This window comes from Microcaecilia unicolor, chromosome 1 (genome assembly GCF_901765095.1).
Source record: "Microcaecilia unicolor chromosome 1, aMicUni1.1, whole genome shotgun sequence".
Lineage (NCBI taxonomy): Eukaryota > Metazoa > Chordata > Amphibia > Gymnophiona > Siphonopidae > Microcaecilia > Microcaecilia unicolor.
Window position 1 is genome coordinate 718,201,514 of NC_044031.1, and position 15,291 is coordinate 718,216,804.

The 15,291-nt window shown below is 42.1% G+C and overlaps 1 protein-coding gene across 1 annotated transcript in view; it reads left to right on the forward strand.

Moving 5' to 3' along the window:
- SLC12A1 (solute carrier family 12 member 1) overlaps window positions 1–15,291 on the forward strand; it is a 222,896-nt gene that overhangs the window by 67,648 nt on the left and 139,957 nt on the right. The window contains 2 exon segments of the mRNA XM_030189548.1: window positions 11,858–11,953; window positions 13,816–13,955. Of these exon segments, the coding sequence (XP_030045408.1) occupies window positions 11,858–11,953; window positions 13,816–13,955 (236 nt within the window).

Below are 15,291 nucleotides of genomic sequence, written 5' to 3' on the forward strand. Positions count from 1 at the left end.
CTTAGCGAGGTTTAAAAAAGGTTTGGATAGCTTCCTAAAAGAAAAGTCCATAAGCCATTATTAAAATGGACTTAGAAAAATCGACTGCTTATTTCTAGGATAAGCAGCATAAAATGTATTGTACTGTTTTGGGATCTTGCCAGGTACTTGTGACCTGGATTGGCCACTGTTGGAAACAGGATACTGGGCTTGATGGATATTTGGTCTGTCCTAGTATGGCAACACTTATGTATTTATGTACTTATGAGAAAGTGATTCAGATCCATATCCCACTCTAACTATTACACTTGTGGTGGAAAGTGTGAGCCATGCAAAATCCACCAAAAATCTACTATATCTATTGTAGTGGTGTACAGTTGGGTACAGCAGGTTTTTGGGGAGTGTCGGAGGGCTCACCATTCAATATAAGGGGGCAACAGTGAGATGTGTAGTTGGGACCTTTTAGGTGAAGTCCATTGCAGTGCACTGCTGGGATGTCTGTGTGGCCAGTCTACTAAGAATGCTGCTGCCCCCCCCCCCCCCCCCCCCCCACCACCATATATCACAATGGCTTGTTTTGTGCATTTTTCCCTTGGACATTTTTTTTTTTTCAAAAATGGTCAAAAAAGATAGACACACTGAGCGTAAAAACATCTAGAAAATGGCCTTTTTTTAAAACAAAAAGATAGACATTTTTTAGTTTGAAAATCCCTGTTTGCCATTTGATTTTTGGACATTTTAAGCAAAATGTCCAAAATCAGATTTAGACGTCATATCAAAGATGCCCCTCCAAAGATTCCAGTCTGCCGTATCACTTTGTAAATCATAGTAACATAGTAGATGACGGCAGAAAAAGACCTGCACGGTCCATCTAGTCTGCCCACGATAAACTCATATGTGTAAACCTTACCTTGATTTGTACCTGTCTTTTTCAGGGCACAGACCGTATAAGTCTGTCCAGCAGTATTTCCCGCCTCCCAACCACCAGTCCCGCCTCCCATCACCGGCTCTGGCACAGACCCCGTATAAGTCTGCCCTCCCCTATCCTAGCCTCTCAACCACCAACCCCTCTTCCCCCCGCCACCCAATTTCAGCTAAGCTTCTGTGGATCCATTCCTTCTGCACAGGATTCCTTTATGCCTATCCCACGCATGTTTGAATTCCGTTGCCGTTTTCATGTCCACCACCTCCCGCGGGAGGGCATTCCAAGCGTTCACTACCCTCTCCGTGAAGAAATACTTCCTGACATCTTTCCTGAGTCTGCCCCCCTTCAATCTCATTTCATGTCCTCTCGTTCTACCACCCAAAATTATGTTCAATGAAGCTACAAAGTAGTAAATTTAAAACAAACTGGAGAAAATATTTCTTCACTCAACATGTAATTAAACTCTGGAATTCTTTGCCAGATAATGTGGTGAAAGCAGTTAGCTTAGTGGGGTTTTAAAAAGTTTAGATAATTTCCTAAAAGAAAAGTCTATAAGCCATTATTAAGATGGACTTGGGAAAATCCACTGCTTATTTCTAGGATAAGCAGCATAAAATGTACTCTTTTGGGATCTTGCCAGGTTCTTGTAACCTGGATTGGCCACTGTTGAAAACCGGATACCGGGCATGATGGACCTTCGGTCTGTCCCAGTATGGCATCCCTTATGTTCTTATGAAGATGTCTTCCCCAGACACTTTAAATCACAGAAAATATCACAGGACCAGTATAGTGTGAGGGAAAGAGTTATTTATATGTTATGCTTCTAAAGCTAGAAAAAAGTGGGTGTATTTTGCAGTACCACTGTACCTGACTAAAGAAGTCTTGCCAACTTTATGATGCATATCAAATGAAATCTTACAGCTGCAGGGGCAGGAACATGTGAATGGTTTTTCATGAGAAGTCTGTATTATAATATTGCCAAGTATTTGTTCAAGGGTGTTACACACCATTAGTTTTTTTTAAAGTCAGTTTGGTAACTTATTGAGATCATTAAGAGGTATTACTTCATGCAAAGGTGTGAGAATTGCCTGAAGTGGGAAACATTTTAACTAGACTGATTTAACATCTTTAGCTAAGGTGATAAGTTGCTTCAGAATTTAATTATTTTTTTAAATGGTAGGGTTGCATCATAATTTATCTAATTTGCAAACAATATTTGCCATTCCTTTCTTTACTGCTTGCTGCTTTTTATTTAATTGTCAATTTTCAATTTAAAATTAGTTCCTAACAAAAGGACAATTTTTAAAGCCTTATATCTAGATAAATAGCTTTTTACCCAGGTAAAATGGCCTAGCTGAAACTATTTCATCTGCTCAAGTAAAAATATGCATGAGTTTCCATAGTGTTTATACTTCATATTTAGTTCAGGGAGAGGAAAGTACATAAGTATTGCCACACTGGGACAGACCAAAGGTCCATCAAGCCCAGCATCCTGTTTCTAACAGTGGCCAATCCAGGTCACAAATACCTGGCAAGATCCCAAAAAAGTTCAATACATTTTATGCTGCTTATCCCAGAAATAAGCAGTGGATTTTCCCCAAGTCAATTTAATAATGGTCTATGGACTTTTTCTTTAGGAAACCATCCAAACCTTTTTTAAAACCCTACTAAGCTAACCGCATTTACCACATTCTCTGGCAATGAATTCCAGAGTTTAATTACACATTGAGTGAAGAACAATTTTCTCAGACTCGTTTTAAATTTACAGGAAAGAAAGCCAGCAGATCAATGTCACAACAAAAAGATTTTATTGAAGATACCGTGTATGAACAAATCGCCCGACACAGGCCGTGTTTCGCCCACCTAGGGCTGCGTCAGGGGCTACAATGAACAAATATATAATAATTATCATAGATCATAATAAATAAAATATAACACACATACGAACATAATATATCAAATATATAAACTGACAAAAAACAATTAATAAAATATGGAATATTACTAGGTATACATAGAGAGTATACTAGAATAATTACATGAATAAACGTATCGATACGCACTGTCCAATATAAATAATATATATATATACATGTACATAAAAGAGCATATATAAGAAAATATATATATAAAAGAAGTATATATAATGCCACAATTGTATGACAGTGCATATAAACATATATATAAAAGCATAATAAAATCTGACATCACGTAACAGCAAATCAAGGGCACTGGTATAGGTTATGAACTTCAATACAAATATGTATAAAAAAAAGAATTTATAAATGAGATAATAAAAGGCACATACCTAATTTGAAACCTTCGTAAAGGGGCAAATATGGTGCATAAAAGTCAAGAAAAAACCAGCTAAAACGGGAATCCCTATAATCATAAATCAAAAAGAATTAATAAAAAGCAAAAAATAAAATTAGAGCGGATCAAGACTAATAATATGACATTAGTTTAGGTATCATAGGGGGTATTGACACTACATTGTGTATTGACATGACTAGTGCAACGTGTTTATAAAAAATACTATATACAAAACGTCTTGCAATCAAAACAACATCATGGCACAGCAATGTCACATACTGTATATAAACACTAAGTGCAATGTAATAATAAAATATCTAAAATGTTACAAGTGCCGTGTTATAAAATGATGCACTTATTGTTATGTATGACAAACAATTATCAGTGCCCTTAAAGGCTGACAGAAGCGCAATGAAATATTAATACAGCATCAGAGGAGAATTAAACCACCACGTTGCCAGTAAACTTCCTGCTATACTACTTCAAGTGATTATATGTAAGAACAGGGATGATTACAACATTAAAGCAGGGACCACAAAAAGTGTGGATATCAACATCTCTAAAAAGCAAAACTGCTGCAGTCTGAAGATTAAAAACAAAAGTGCAATACTGCTTCAAGTGAATATGTATGAAAACAAGTAAATGCCAATAGTGCAATGATGCACATACATAAAATGTGTCTCAAAACAAAAATATACTTACTGTGGTCTCTAGCATACACAAATGGACACACCATTATTGAAGCTGGAAAAACTATTGCAAGTGTCCTGTGATGTTTATATGCATCATTTCCGGGTCAAAGTTCAAAAAAGCAACAAATTAAATTAAAGAATGCCAGAGACTAAAAAAAGGGGAAATAGCTATGAATCAAATCAAATTTATATGCAATGATCGATTAATAAATGTGGTGAAGAAAATACTGAATAAAAAACAACAATGAATGTGATCTGATGTAACACAGTGTTATGATTGGGGTCAGAACCCCTCTCAAACTTACCTCTTTCCTGGGGGTCAGCTTCTTAGCTGGCTTCTGTTTCTTTTGTCTGTCCTTTCTGAGCTGGCTCCGTCTCTCTGTGCTGGCAGCTTCCAGCAGCATGGCTCTAATTGTTTAACTATACTGCACCTGTGTGGGTGGACTGAGTTAACTCTACCTCTCTTTGGGTGTACTGGCTTCAAGTGCTTCACGGTTTTGCATTGGTGTGGGTTGGGCCTCTCTGGGTCAGTGTGCTTTTGCCTAGGTCTAGGGAGTGTGACATCATCAGGGAGGGCCTTGATAAGGAAGTGGTATTGTTTCCTTCAGGGCCTTTGCAACGGTGGTGTTTGCTTTAGGTAGGGTGGTGCAGTGTGCATTTCTGACTTTGTGTCTAGTTTCCCTGCTTGCTTTTGCTAAGGTCCAGGTTAGTGTTAGTGCAGTGTGCACTGGTGACTGTGTGTTCAGCTTTCCTGCTTTTCCCTTATGGTTCCCCTGCTTTTCCCTCTTGGTTTTGGAAGCATTGCTATGTGTAGGGCTTTGGAAGCTCTGTTGCTGATAGAAGTACTTCAGGGTTTGGTGTTGTTAGGAACACTGCAGAGTTTGCTGTTAGAAGTACTTCTGGTGTTTGTGCTATTAGGAGCATTGCAGTCTTTGCTGTTGGTGTTTGGTGATTTAGAATCACTTTTGGCTTATGTGTTAGCTTCCCTGTTTTTTCCTTGTGGCTCCCCTGTCTTCCCTTTTAGTGCTAGGAGCTCTTCTGGTTGCTTGCCAGAGTAGTGCTTGGGAAGCACCTTGTTAGTTGTATCTAGCTTGCTAGAGCAGTGCTTAGGTAGCTTGTTAGTTTTGTGTTTAGCTTATTAGTGTAAAGCTCTGCTTGTAGCTTGGTTCTTAGTAGCACCTGTGTTAGCTTTGTGTTTAGTTCCCTGCTCTGCTAGTTTAGGACTTAGGAAGTCCCTTTCTTGAGCAGGGCTTAGGAGCTCCTGTTTAGTATAGGGCTTAGGAAGTCCTTTTGTCAGTTTACTGTTAGGAACACTCTTGCTGGTTTAGGGCTTGGGAGCACGTAGATCAGTTTAGGTTTAGGAGCACTTCTGTTTCCAGTCCTGGTCCCTGTGTCATCCGGTATCCAGTAAGTCCTGCCGGCTACTCGAACCCAGGAGCTCAACTTCTGGGGGGCTTAGTAGCTAAGTGCAGGTGAAGCTGTGCGGACCAGTCCAGTGTGCTCCAGTCCAGTGTGTTCCGGTCCGGTGTGTTCCAGTCTGGTGCGCTCCAGTCCAGTGTGTTCCGGTCCAGTGTGTGTTCCAGTCCGGGGGATTCCAGTCCATGTGTTCCGGTTCGCTGGGCAGTGCCTGCAGTCCCTGCCGGTGTGCTTGCCCAGTGTTGGTTGGTGGGTTTTGCCTGCTGCTGTCGCTCCTCGGCAGCAGCCCAAGGGCTCATGTTTGCTCCAGAGCCCAGCCCCGCGGGCTCTGAACCTGAGAACCTGACACACAGGATATGTAAATTATATTGATGATGGGACTATGTGCGGTAAAGAATAAAATTTTAAAAAATGAAAATGAATTGAATTAAAATTAAAAAATATGAACTTATACACCTCTTCTGCTGGGAGACCATTTGATTTGTATAAAAACCACTGAAAACAAAAATGTAAAAAATATGTATGTGAACACCCTAAGTAAAAAAGTGCATGTCAGTGAGCCATATATATAGAGAATGCACAACAATAAAAATATAAGAACAAATTAAAAACCAAATGTATATATATTTATATATTGTGAATAAAAAATGAAAGAATAAAAAAAAAAAAAGAACAATATTATTTCACAGGATAGGTCAGTCTCCATGTTCAGACCCTGAGGATGTAATGTTTGTAACTCAAAAATGAATTGTTGTTCCTTTCTTAGGAGGAGGGTGTCTACTGGTCCACATCTCCAGTTCTTTTTGTGCACAAATAAAACACAAAAACGCAGTTCTTCAAAAAGATGTCCTAAGGTTTTTGAATGTTCCACCAGTGGTTTCTCAAGTGCATTCCTTTTTATAGCACTTTTATGCTCGATTATTCTAGTGTTAAATTGTCTCTTGGTTTTACCTATATAGGCTAAACCACACGGACAGATAACCACATAAATAACGTTTTTAGTCTTGCAATTAGAGAAAGGATTAAATTTAAATTTACTACATTGTAGCTTTATAGCATGCCCCTTAGTACTAGTATTTTTGGAAAGAGTAAACAAATGATTCATATCTACCCGTTCAACTCCACTCATTATTTCATAGACCTCTATCATATCTCCCCCGAGACGCTTTTTCTCCAATCTGAAGAACCCTAGCCGCTTTAGCCTTTCCTCATAGGGAAGTCGTCCCATCCCCTTTATCATTTGCGTCGCTCTTCTCTACATCTTTTCTAATTCCACTATATCTTTTTTGAGATGCGGCGACCAGAATTGAACACAATATTCAAGGTGCGGTCGCACCATGGAGCGATAGAAAGGCATTATAACATCCTCATTTTTGTTTTCCATTCCTTTCCTAATAATACCTAACATTCTATTTGCTTTCTTAGCCGCAGCAGCACACTGAGCAGAAGGTTTCAATGTATCATCAACGACGACACCTAGATCCCTTTCTTGGTCAGTGGTACCACAAGAATACAGATAGGAGGTCACAATTGTCATTTTGAATCCAGAGCTGCAAGGGGTAGAAATGACTGAGGATCACTCCTTCCCCATTCCACCAGACCACCAGGGATTGCTTCAGGTAGGCCCAGGAGCCTACAGGGAGTGTGGCGCCTGCAAGGAGGGTCTTCGAGAGGGTGGGAGTGCCTTGGACTGAGGTTTGGAAAGGTGCCTGCAAGGGTTGGGAAGTTTTTAGGGGAGCAGGGGCTGCTATTTGTACAGCTTCAGCCCCTTTAAGATGGCAGCTTGGGAGTGTCAGGCTGCATGTAGCAGAGAGATTGAATGAATTCTTTGCTTCGGTCTTCACCGAGGAAGATTTGGGTGGGATACCGGTGTCGGAAATGATATTTCAAGCGGACAAGTCGGAGAAACTTACCGACTTCACGGTAAACCTGGAGGACGTAATGGGGCAGTTCAGCAAACTGAAGAGTAGCAAATCTCCTGGACCGGATGGTATTCATCCTAGAGTACTGATAGAACTGAAAAATGAGCTTGCGGAGCTACTGCTAGTGATATGCAATTTATTCTTAAAATCGAGCGTGGTACCAGAAGATTGGAGGGTGGCCAATGTAACACCCATTTTTAAAAAAGGTTCCAGGGGAGATCCAGGAAATTATAGACCGGTGAGTCTGACATCGGTGACGGGGAAAATGGTAGAGGCTATTATTAAAAACAAAATTACAGAGCACATCCGAGGACATGGATTACTGAGACCGAGTCAGCACGGCTTTTGTGTGGGGAAATCTTGCCTGACCAATTTACTTCAATTCTTTGAAGGAGTAAACAAACATGTGGACAAAGGGGAGCCGGTTGACATTGTGTATCTGGATTTTCAAAAGGAGTTTGACAAGGTACCTCATGAAAGGCTACAGAGGAAATTGGAGGGTCATGGGATAGGAGGAAAAGTCCTATTGTGGATTAAAAACTGGTTGAAGGATAGGAAACAGAGAGTGGGGTTAAATGGGCAGTATTCACAATGGAGAAGGGTAGTTAGTGGGGTTCCTCAGGGGTCTGTGCTAGGACCGCTGCTTTTTAATATATTTATAAATGATTTAGAGATGGGAGTAACTAGCGAGGTAATTAAATTTGCTGATGACACAAAGTTATTCAAAGTCGTTAATTCGCGACAGGATTGTGAAAAATTACAGAAGGACCTTACGAGACTGGGAGACTGGGCGGCTAGTTGGCAGATGACATTTAATGTGAGCAAGTGCAAGGTGATGCATGTGGGAAAAAAGAACCCGAATTATAGGTATGTCATGCAAGGTTCCACGTTAGGAGTTACAGACCAAGAAAGGGATCTGGGTGTCGTTGTCGATAATACACTGAAACCTTCTGCTCAGTGTGCTTCTGCAGCTCGGAAAGCGAATAGAATGTTGGGTATTATTAGGAAAGGTACGGAAAACAGGTGTGAGGATGTTATAATGCCGTTATATCACTCCATGGTGCGACCACACCTTGAGTATTGTGTTCAATTCTGGTCGCCGCATCTCAAGAAAGATATAGTGGAACTGGAAAAGGTGCAGCGAAGGGCGACTAAAATGATAGCGGGGATGGGACGATTTCCCTATGAAGAAAGACTAAGGAGGCTAGGGCTTTTCAGCTTGGAGAAGAGACGGCTGAGGGGAGACATGATAGAGCAGTGATGGCGATCCTTTCAGAGACCGAGTGCCCAAACAGCAACCCAAAATCTAATTATTTATCGCAAAGTGCCGGTACTCATTATGGGTGGGGTCACCACATATGACTCCACCCCTATGATAGCCACACCCCTTACATCAGCCGTGGCGCTTATAAACAGACTATATATATTACTGGGGATAAATATTTAAACTAGAAGAACAGATCTCAAAACTATATCACAAAAAACGTTCTTCCTTTAAAATATTTAATTTCTTTTATTACAATACATATATCACATAAAACCACTTATGCTGTGTAAGTTCCGGAACTTGCCCAGTCACACCCTTCACTTCACCACCCATTCACATAAACCTTGTGTGGGCACATTTCTATATATCCATAATCTGTGTACATGCTCCCCAATTGTTGTTTCCTCAATTTCAAATCTTCCACTTGTGTCTTAGATATTGTCCTTAAAGGTTCAAATTATAGTCCTTATAAATCATAAAAATCTTCTAAATCACATCAAGCAGGAGCACAGTGTTCACAACAAAGTCTCTCCAGCACTCTTCTTGGAGTAGTGTTAGTTCAGCAGAGTGAATCAGTGCAGTGTGTCAAGGGCTTCCTGGAATTTACATACTGTTTCCAGACTTTAAGCACCTTCTAACTCTTCACACCTTCTCTCTTTTGTTCCTTGATGCGAGACCCCGCATTTCGAACACTCCTTCTTCAGGAGGAACATTTCCCTTAGGAATCATGAGTCCAGCAGAGGACCCTCTGTGAGCGTCTCAGCAACTTAAATGACATCATTGAAAATACTAGTATAGGAGAAAAAAATAACATGATTTTCTTTCATTATAAATCATGTCTGTAAGCTGTTACAGCTCCAGTATACCCAGTGCAAAATAAGACAACAGATGTAAATTCTCAAATTGGACATATTCCAAACACTAAAATGAAAATAAAATGATTTTTTCTACCTTTGTTGTCTGGTGATTTTGTTTTTCTATCCATATTGGTCCTTGTTACTGATTCTGCTGCTCTCTATCTGTTCTCTTAACTCTGTTTCCAGGGCTTCCTTTCCATTTATTTCTTTACTTTCCTCCTTTCTTCTTCATTTCTTGCCCTCCATCCATGTCCCGCAACCCTCCTCTCCCCTCCAGCCACAAATATCCAGCCACCCTCCTCTCCCCCCTGCCTGCCCTCTCTCCCAGCACCAGGCAGCCCTCCCTCCCACCAAGCACCAGGCCGCCCTCCCTCCCACCCAGCACGCAGCAGCAGCACCCAGCATCAGGCCTCCCTCCCACCCAGCACCCAGCAGCACCCAGCACCAGGCCTCCCTCCCTCCCAGCACCAAGCACCAGGCCTCCATCCCACCCTCCCTCCCACCCAGCATGCATAAGCAGCAGCAGCACCCAGCATCAGGCCTCCCTCCGACCCAGCACACAGCAGCAGCAGCACCCAGCATCAGGCCTCCCTCCCACCCAGCACCCAGCAGGACCCAGCGCCAGGCCTCCCTCCCTCCCAGCACCAAGCACCAGGCCTCCTTCCCTCCCTCCAACCAAACAAGCATCAGGCCGCCCGATCGTCCTCCCTCCCTCCCAGCACCAGGGCCCCCCCTCCTCCTCTGAAATTTAAAAGGCGTACCTTAGGGGGTAAGGCGTGTCGGCAGCGAAAAGCGTGTTCTTCACTCGGCGCGCCTTCGGGCCTTCCCTTCTGTCTCTCAAGCTCTGGTCCCGCCTATGAGGGCGGGACCAGAGCTTCAGAGACAGAAGGGAAGGCTGAAGGCACGCCGAGCAAAGAACACTCTTTTCGCTGCCGACGCCGCTTTAACCCCAAGGTACGCCTTTTAAATTTCAGAGGGGGGACCCTGGTGCTGGGAGGGAGGGCGGGTGGCCTGATGTTTGTTTGGTCGGTTGTGGGAGGGAGGCTGGTCTTGTGCTCGGGGGGAGGGAGAGAGAGTGGGCGGACCAGCGACGGCGCGGGCGGACCAGGCGCGCGTGCCAACAGAGAGGACTCTGCTTGCCATAGGTTCGACATCACTGTGATAGAGGTATATAAAATAATGAGTGGAGTGGAACAGGTGGATGTGAAGCGTCTGTTCACGCTTTCCAAAAATACTAGGACTAGGGGGCATGCGATGAAACTACAGTGTAGTAAATTTAAAACAAATCAGAGAAACGTTTTCTTCACCCAACGTGTAATTAAACTCTGGAATTCGTTGCCAGAAAACGTGGTGAAGGCGGTTAGCTTGGCAGAGTTTAAAAAGGGGTTAGACGGTTTCCTAAAGGACAAGTCCATAAACCGCTACTAAATGGACTTGGGAAAAATCCACAATTCCAGGAATAACATGTATAGAATGTTTGTACGTTTGGGAAGCTTGCCAGGTGCCCTTTGCCTGGATTGGCCGCTGTCGTGGATAGGGTGCTGGGCTCGATGGACCCTTGGTCTCTTCCCAGTGTGGCATTACTTACTTAAGTTAGTATTCTGATACTTTTGGGCAAGAAAAGTCACAGCAGTTTTGAGCTGTTATTTTTCCATGAATAATGCAGCTTGCAGTGTTGAATGCAAGCTGCTTTATTCAGTGGCTATAACAATGAAGTACTTTGTATGCATCTGCATCTCATTATTGTGGTTTTGTAAAGAAATAAATATTGTGTGTTATTCCTGTAATGCACACTAGTATCTGCCCCTCCTCCTCCCAAACAGTATATTGAAACATCATGCTGCAGTGTTTAACCACCTTATCTTTTTATTTCCTTACCTGAGGTCTTGGTGTGATTATCATCGGGTTAGCTGTGACAGTGACTGCTATTACTGGTTTATCCACCTCTGCTATTACCACAAATGGATTTGTCAGAGGAGGTAATTAAACGTGAAACAAGAGGGAGCATTCAGTCCCTTCATTCAGTGTAGGTTCAAAAAATCAGGTTGGCTGTAGTTGTCTCGAGGTAATTCTGTTTGGTTAGAATTATTTTTCTTTTCAGCCCGGTAGCATGAACAACCAAAATGGCGGGAGATCATTCCTGAAATTAATTCAGCAAAGGTGTCTTATGCAGAGTACTTACTCAAGAAGGTGTGAAGTACTAACAATATTAATAATTTTGCTTTGTGTTCCAAATGATTCTTTTCAGCACGTACCATTCCGGGCCTCTCTGTTTAAGAAATCGTTAGTGCACTAATAAGGAGAACTCACCTGATACAGTCTTCACATTGTATCAGCATAGCATTCATTTCTTTACAGCACAGACATTTGGACTACTCAGTTCAAAGTTCGCATTTCAGCTTGAAAGCTTAAACGATAGAAAAGGCAATTTGCTGTATAATAGAGCACAAGTAAAATATAACATTTATTTTTTTCATCACTGACAGGTTTGGGAGTTATCATAATTCTTCTTGCCACCATGGTAACCTCAATTACTGGGTTGTCAACTTCAGCAATAGCAACTAACGGGTTTGTTCGTGGAGGTAAAATATTCAGGTTTTCTTATACCCTCAAAGACTATAATAGAGTAGGCATTTCTTATTTTTCTACTGAGCTGGATGGAGGTCTTATTCTCTAAGGGGTCCTTTTACTAAGCTGCGGAAAAAGTGCCCTGCGCTAGGAACGGGGGCCTGTTTTGCTGCGTGGTGTGGCTCTTTTTACCGCATTGGATAAAAAAAGGCTGAAAATAGCCATGGTTGTGCATGTGAGGGGGAGCACTTACCACCACTCATTGAGGTGGCGGTAAGGGCTCCTGCGCTAAACCAGCGGTAACCGGGTAGCACGTGGCACTGTACAATTACCGCTGGGTAACTGCTGTGCTAGAAAATAGTGCCCTATTTTTCCTAGCATGCGAAATGGCGCACGCTTGGGCTGGAGCTACCGCCAGCACCATTGTTAGGCTGGCGTTAGCTCCATATTGGCGTGTGGTAATCCCACGTTGGGCTTACCGCTGCTTTGTAAAAGGCTCCTAAGGTAAGAACAAATTACAGAATGCTAACCGGGCAAGAAGAAGCTAGCAGGTAATGTGATTCAGTGTTCAATCAGTGACGTGATTATGTCTGTGTCAATCATTTCCAGATCATACTATTTTCATGATTCAAGTTCAGACAGTAGGAAGGCCTACCCTGAGCCTGGAAAAGAGATGAGTTTGGTTTTCCATGGCACCATCCTTCTTATATTTAATAAAACTTTCTTCAGAACATTGCAGCTGGAATTTGCTTGGAAATTCACAAGTCAAAACCTGGTGAAAATCAACAGATGAATAATGACATTAAGTTCATGTATTTTATCTTTCATTCTAGTGCATTTATGGTCTTGCATGAGTTATGGTCCAGTTCAAAAGTCTAATTAATTTTAGGTATTAAATGGTCTATTGCAGAAGACATGGGTCATTTTGGATGGTGCGTTGGTCCTTCCAAGTCTTGTCAGGTGCTTCACAGTAGGTAAAGAATAATTTTTTAGCACACTGCAGGTTATCCATGGTGGCAGGTCGAGTCTTAATGTCTTGAGGATTACAGGTACTGTGCATTGATCAAGACAAAAATTCAGTACATTTCAGGTGGCTCATAGCCCAGTTGTCACACACATGGAGTCTACTGGTGTCATACCACATATTTGCTACTCTGATGCACAAATTATATATTCAGGTGAGACTTCAAGTTTCTTTTGGGATTTTTCAGGTCTTGGTGTCATTATCGTCTGCCTGAGTGTTGTAGTGACCACATTAACAGGTATCTCTATGTCTGCTATTTGCACGAACGGAGTAGTAAGGGGAGGTAAGTTCACATACTTAAAGTTTGCTTTCCAGAATGCTTTCATTAAGGATTATATTGATTTATAAAAATGTTCATCAGTATTTTATGTAGACTTCAAAAGATATAGGTAGTAGAGAGTAGTATGTTATTTAAATTTTAACTGTTGAGTCTTTAGGCATATGACAAAAAAAGTAATGTTCATATGAACAAAGGGCACTTAGTATTAACTTTTCTAAATTGTCTCTGAAAAATATAAATTAATAAGTAATAATTGGTAAGCTTGCTACAGTTAGATGTAGATTTCTAGGGAAATCAGTACTAGCTTGCATAAGATTTCCTAGTAGCATCTCTAGACAGAGGAATTTGTTTTGGGGGAAGAGGTAAAGGGGGGGGGGGGGGGTCTCAGAGTTCTATCGACTCATGGTTTACTGTTCTATGCTACTTTAACCACTGAACCACACTTTGCTTTTTGTACTGAACTTTCTACAAATTCACATAAGACATTTTTATATTTTCAAAGCGATGCCAGCCTTTTAAGTAGCAGATTTCTCTGTGTAACTTGGAAACAACAATAGCTTTCATATCTACAGGTGGAGCTTATTATCTCATCTCAAGAAGCCTGGGGCCTGAGTTTGGTGGATCAATTGGACTAATCTTTGCCTTTGCTAACGCTGTGGCAGTGGCTATGTATGTGGTTGGATTTTCGGAAACCGTTGTGGATTTACTTAAGGTGAGCTTTAATAAAGAAACTTGTACAAATATAAAACACAATTTTTAAAAATGTGATTAAATGGGGATGTATATACACACTCTAGCTATCATATACTGAAACCCTACCAGGCCTCTCACATGGCCTCTTTTCCTACCCTGTAGGTTCTCATTTCAGTCTACATGGCCACTGGATCAGTGGGTGCTGGAGCACACATGCACACCTCAGTGGTTACCAACAGACAGCCTTGATTATATGTTTTTAAGGGCAAAGGACTCATCCCGAGCCTGCTCTTAACAGGACAGTGAGATCATGAGATTCACCTAAGGTTGGCCTGGGTAACTGTGGTGAGCTTTGGGTGAAGTCTTGCTCGCCCAGGCCAGGATGGGGAGCACTAACAGGAAGAACCCGATTGGAGGAGGGGGCCGGCCCATGCGGGCCATGGACCCTCCAATCGGGGGCAAGATTTTTTTTTAAAACTGCTGCTCGGCAGGAAGACTCACCCAATCGGGTGCCTTCCCTCAAGCAGCTGGGAGGTGTGGAGGGGAAGTTTTAAAAGGGGAGTGGCCTCTAGTGAGCAGGCTTCTTCCTGTTCCTCAGAGGTGTTCATCTACCCATCCCACCCACCCTGGAATGCTGTTGGATTGGGCTAGACGTTGCAGCTTGGGGGGAAGGGAGAGGAAAGACTACACTATGTAAGATATACAATTATTTACAGAAGTGCTCTTTTGTAAATAATTGTATATCTTACACAGCACATATTTGACAGACGAGCGTACACATAGGCAGAGACTGGGAGGAATATGGGCAAAACTCACACACACATATCCTGTAGAATACTACGATCTATCCCCCTGATTCTATATAGGCCACCCAAATGTGGGCACCAGTTAACGAGATCAACCATCAATAATTTGTTGATACTGGATCCGGCCCTATTTGTATATCTCCAGCATTTGGCATAAGCACTTACATTAGCTCTATGACTGGCATAAGTGTCACACCTAAATTATAGGTGCCTATTATTACCTGTAACTCTAGTATTCTATATAGGAAAGTTGACACCTATTTTGGTTTATAGAATAGGTGCCCTCCATGCACCTAAATATAGGTCTCTATGGGGTCCTTTTACTAAGCTGCAGTAAAAGGGGGCCTGTGCTAGGTCAGTGCATGCTTTAGATGCTAGCTGAGGCCCCCTTTTACTGCAGTGGGTAAAAGGCTGTCTTTTTCTGAGGAAAAGAAATGGCCGTGTGGTAAGTAATGATGATGGTAAGAGCTCCTGCGCTAACCCGGCGGCAACCAGGCGGTGCATGGTGCTGCCCGATTACTGTCAGTTAAGTTCCAGTGCTACAAAAAT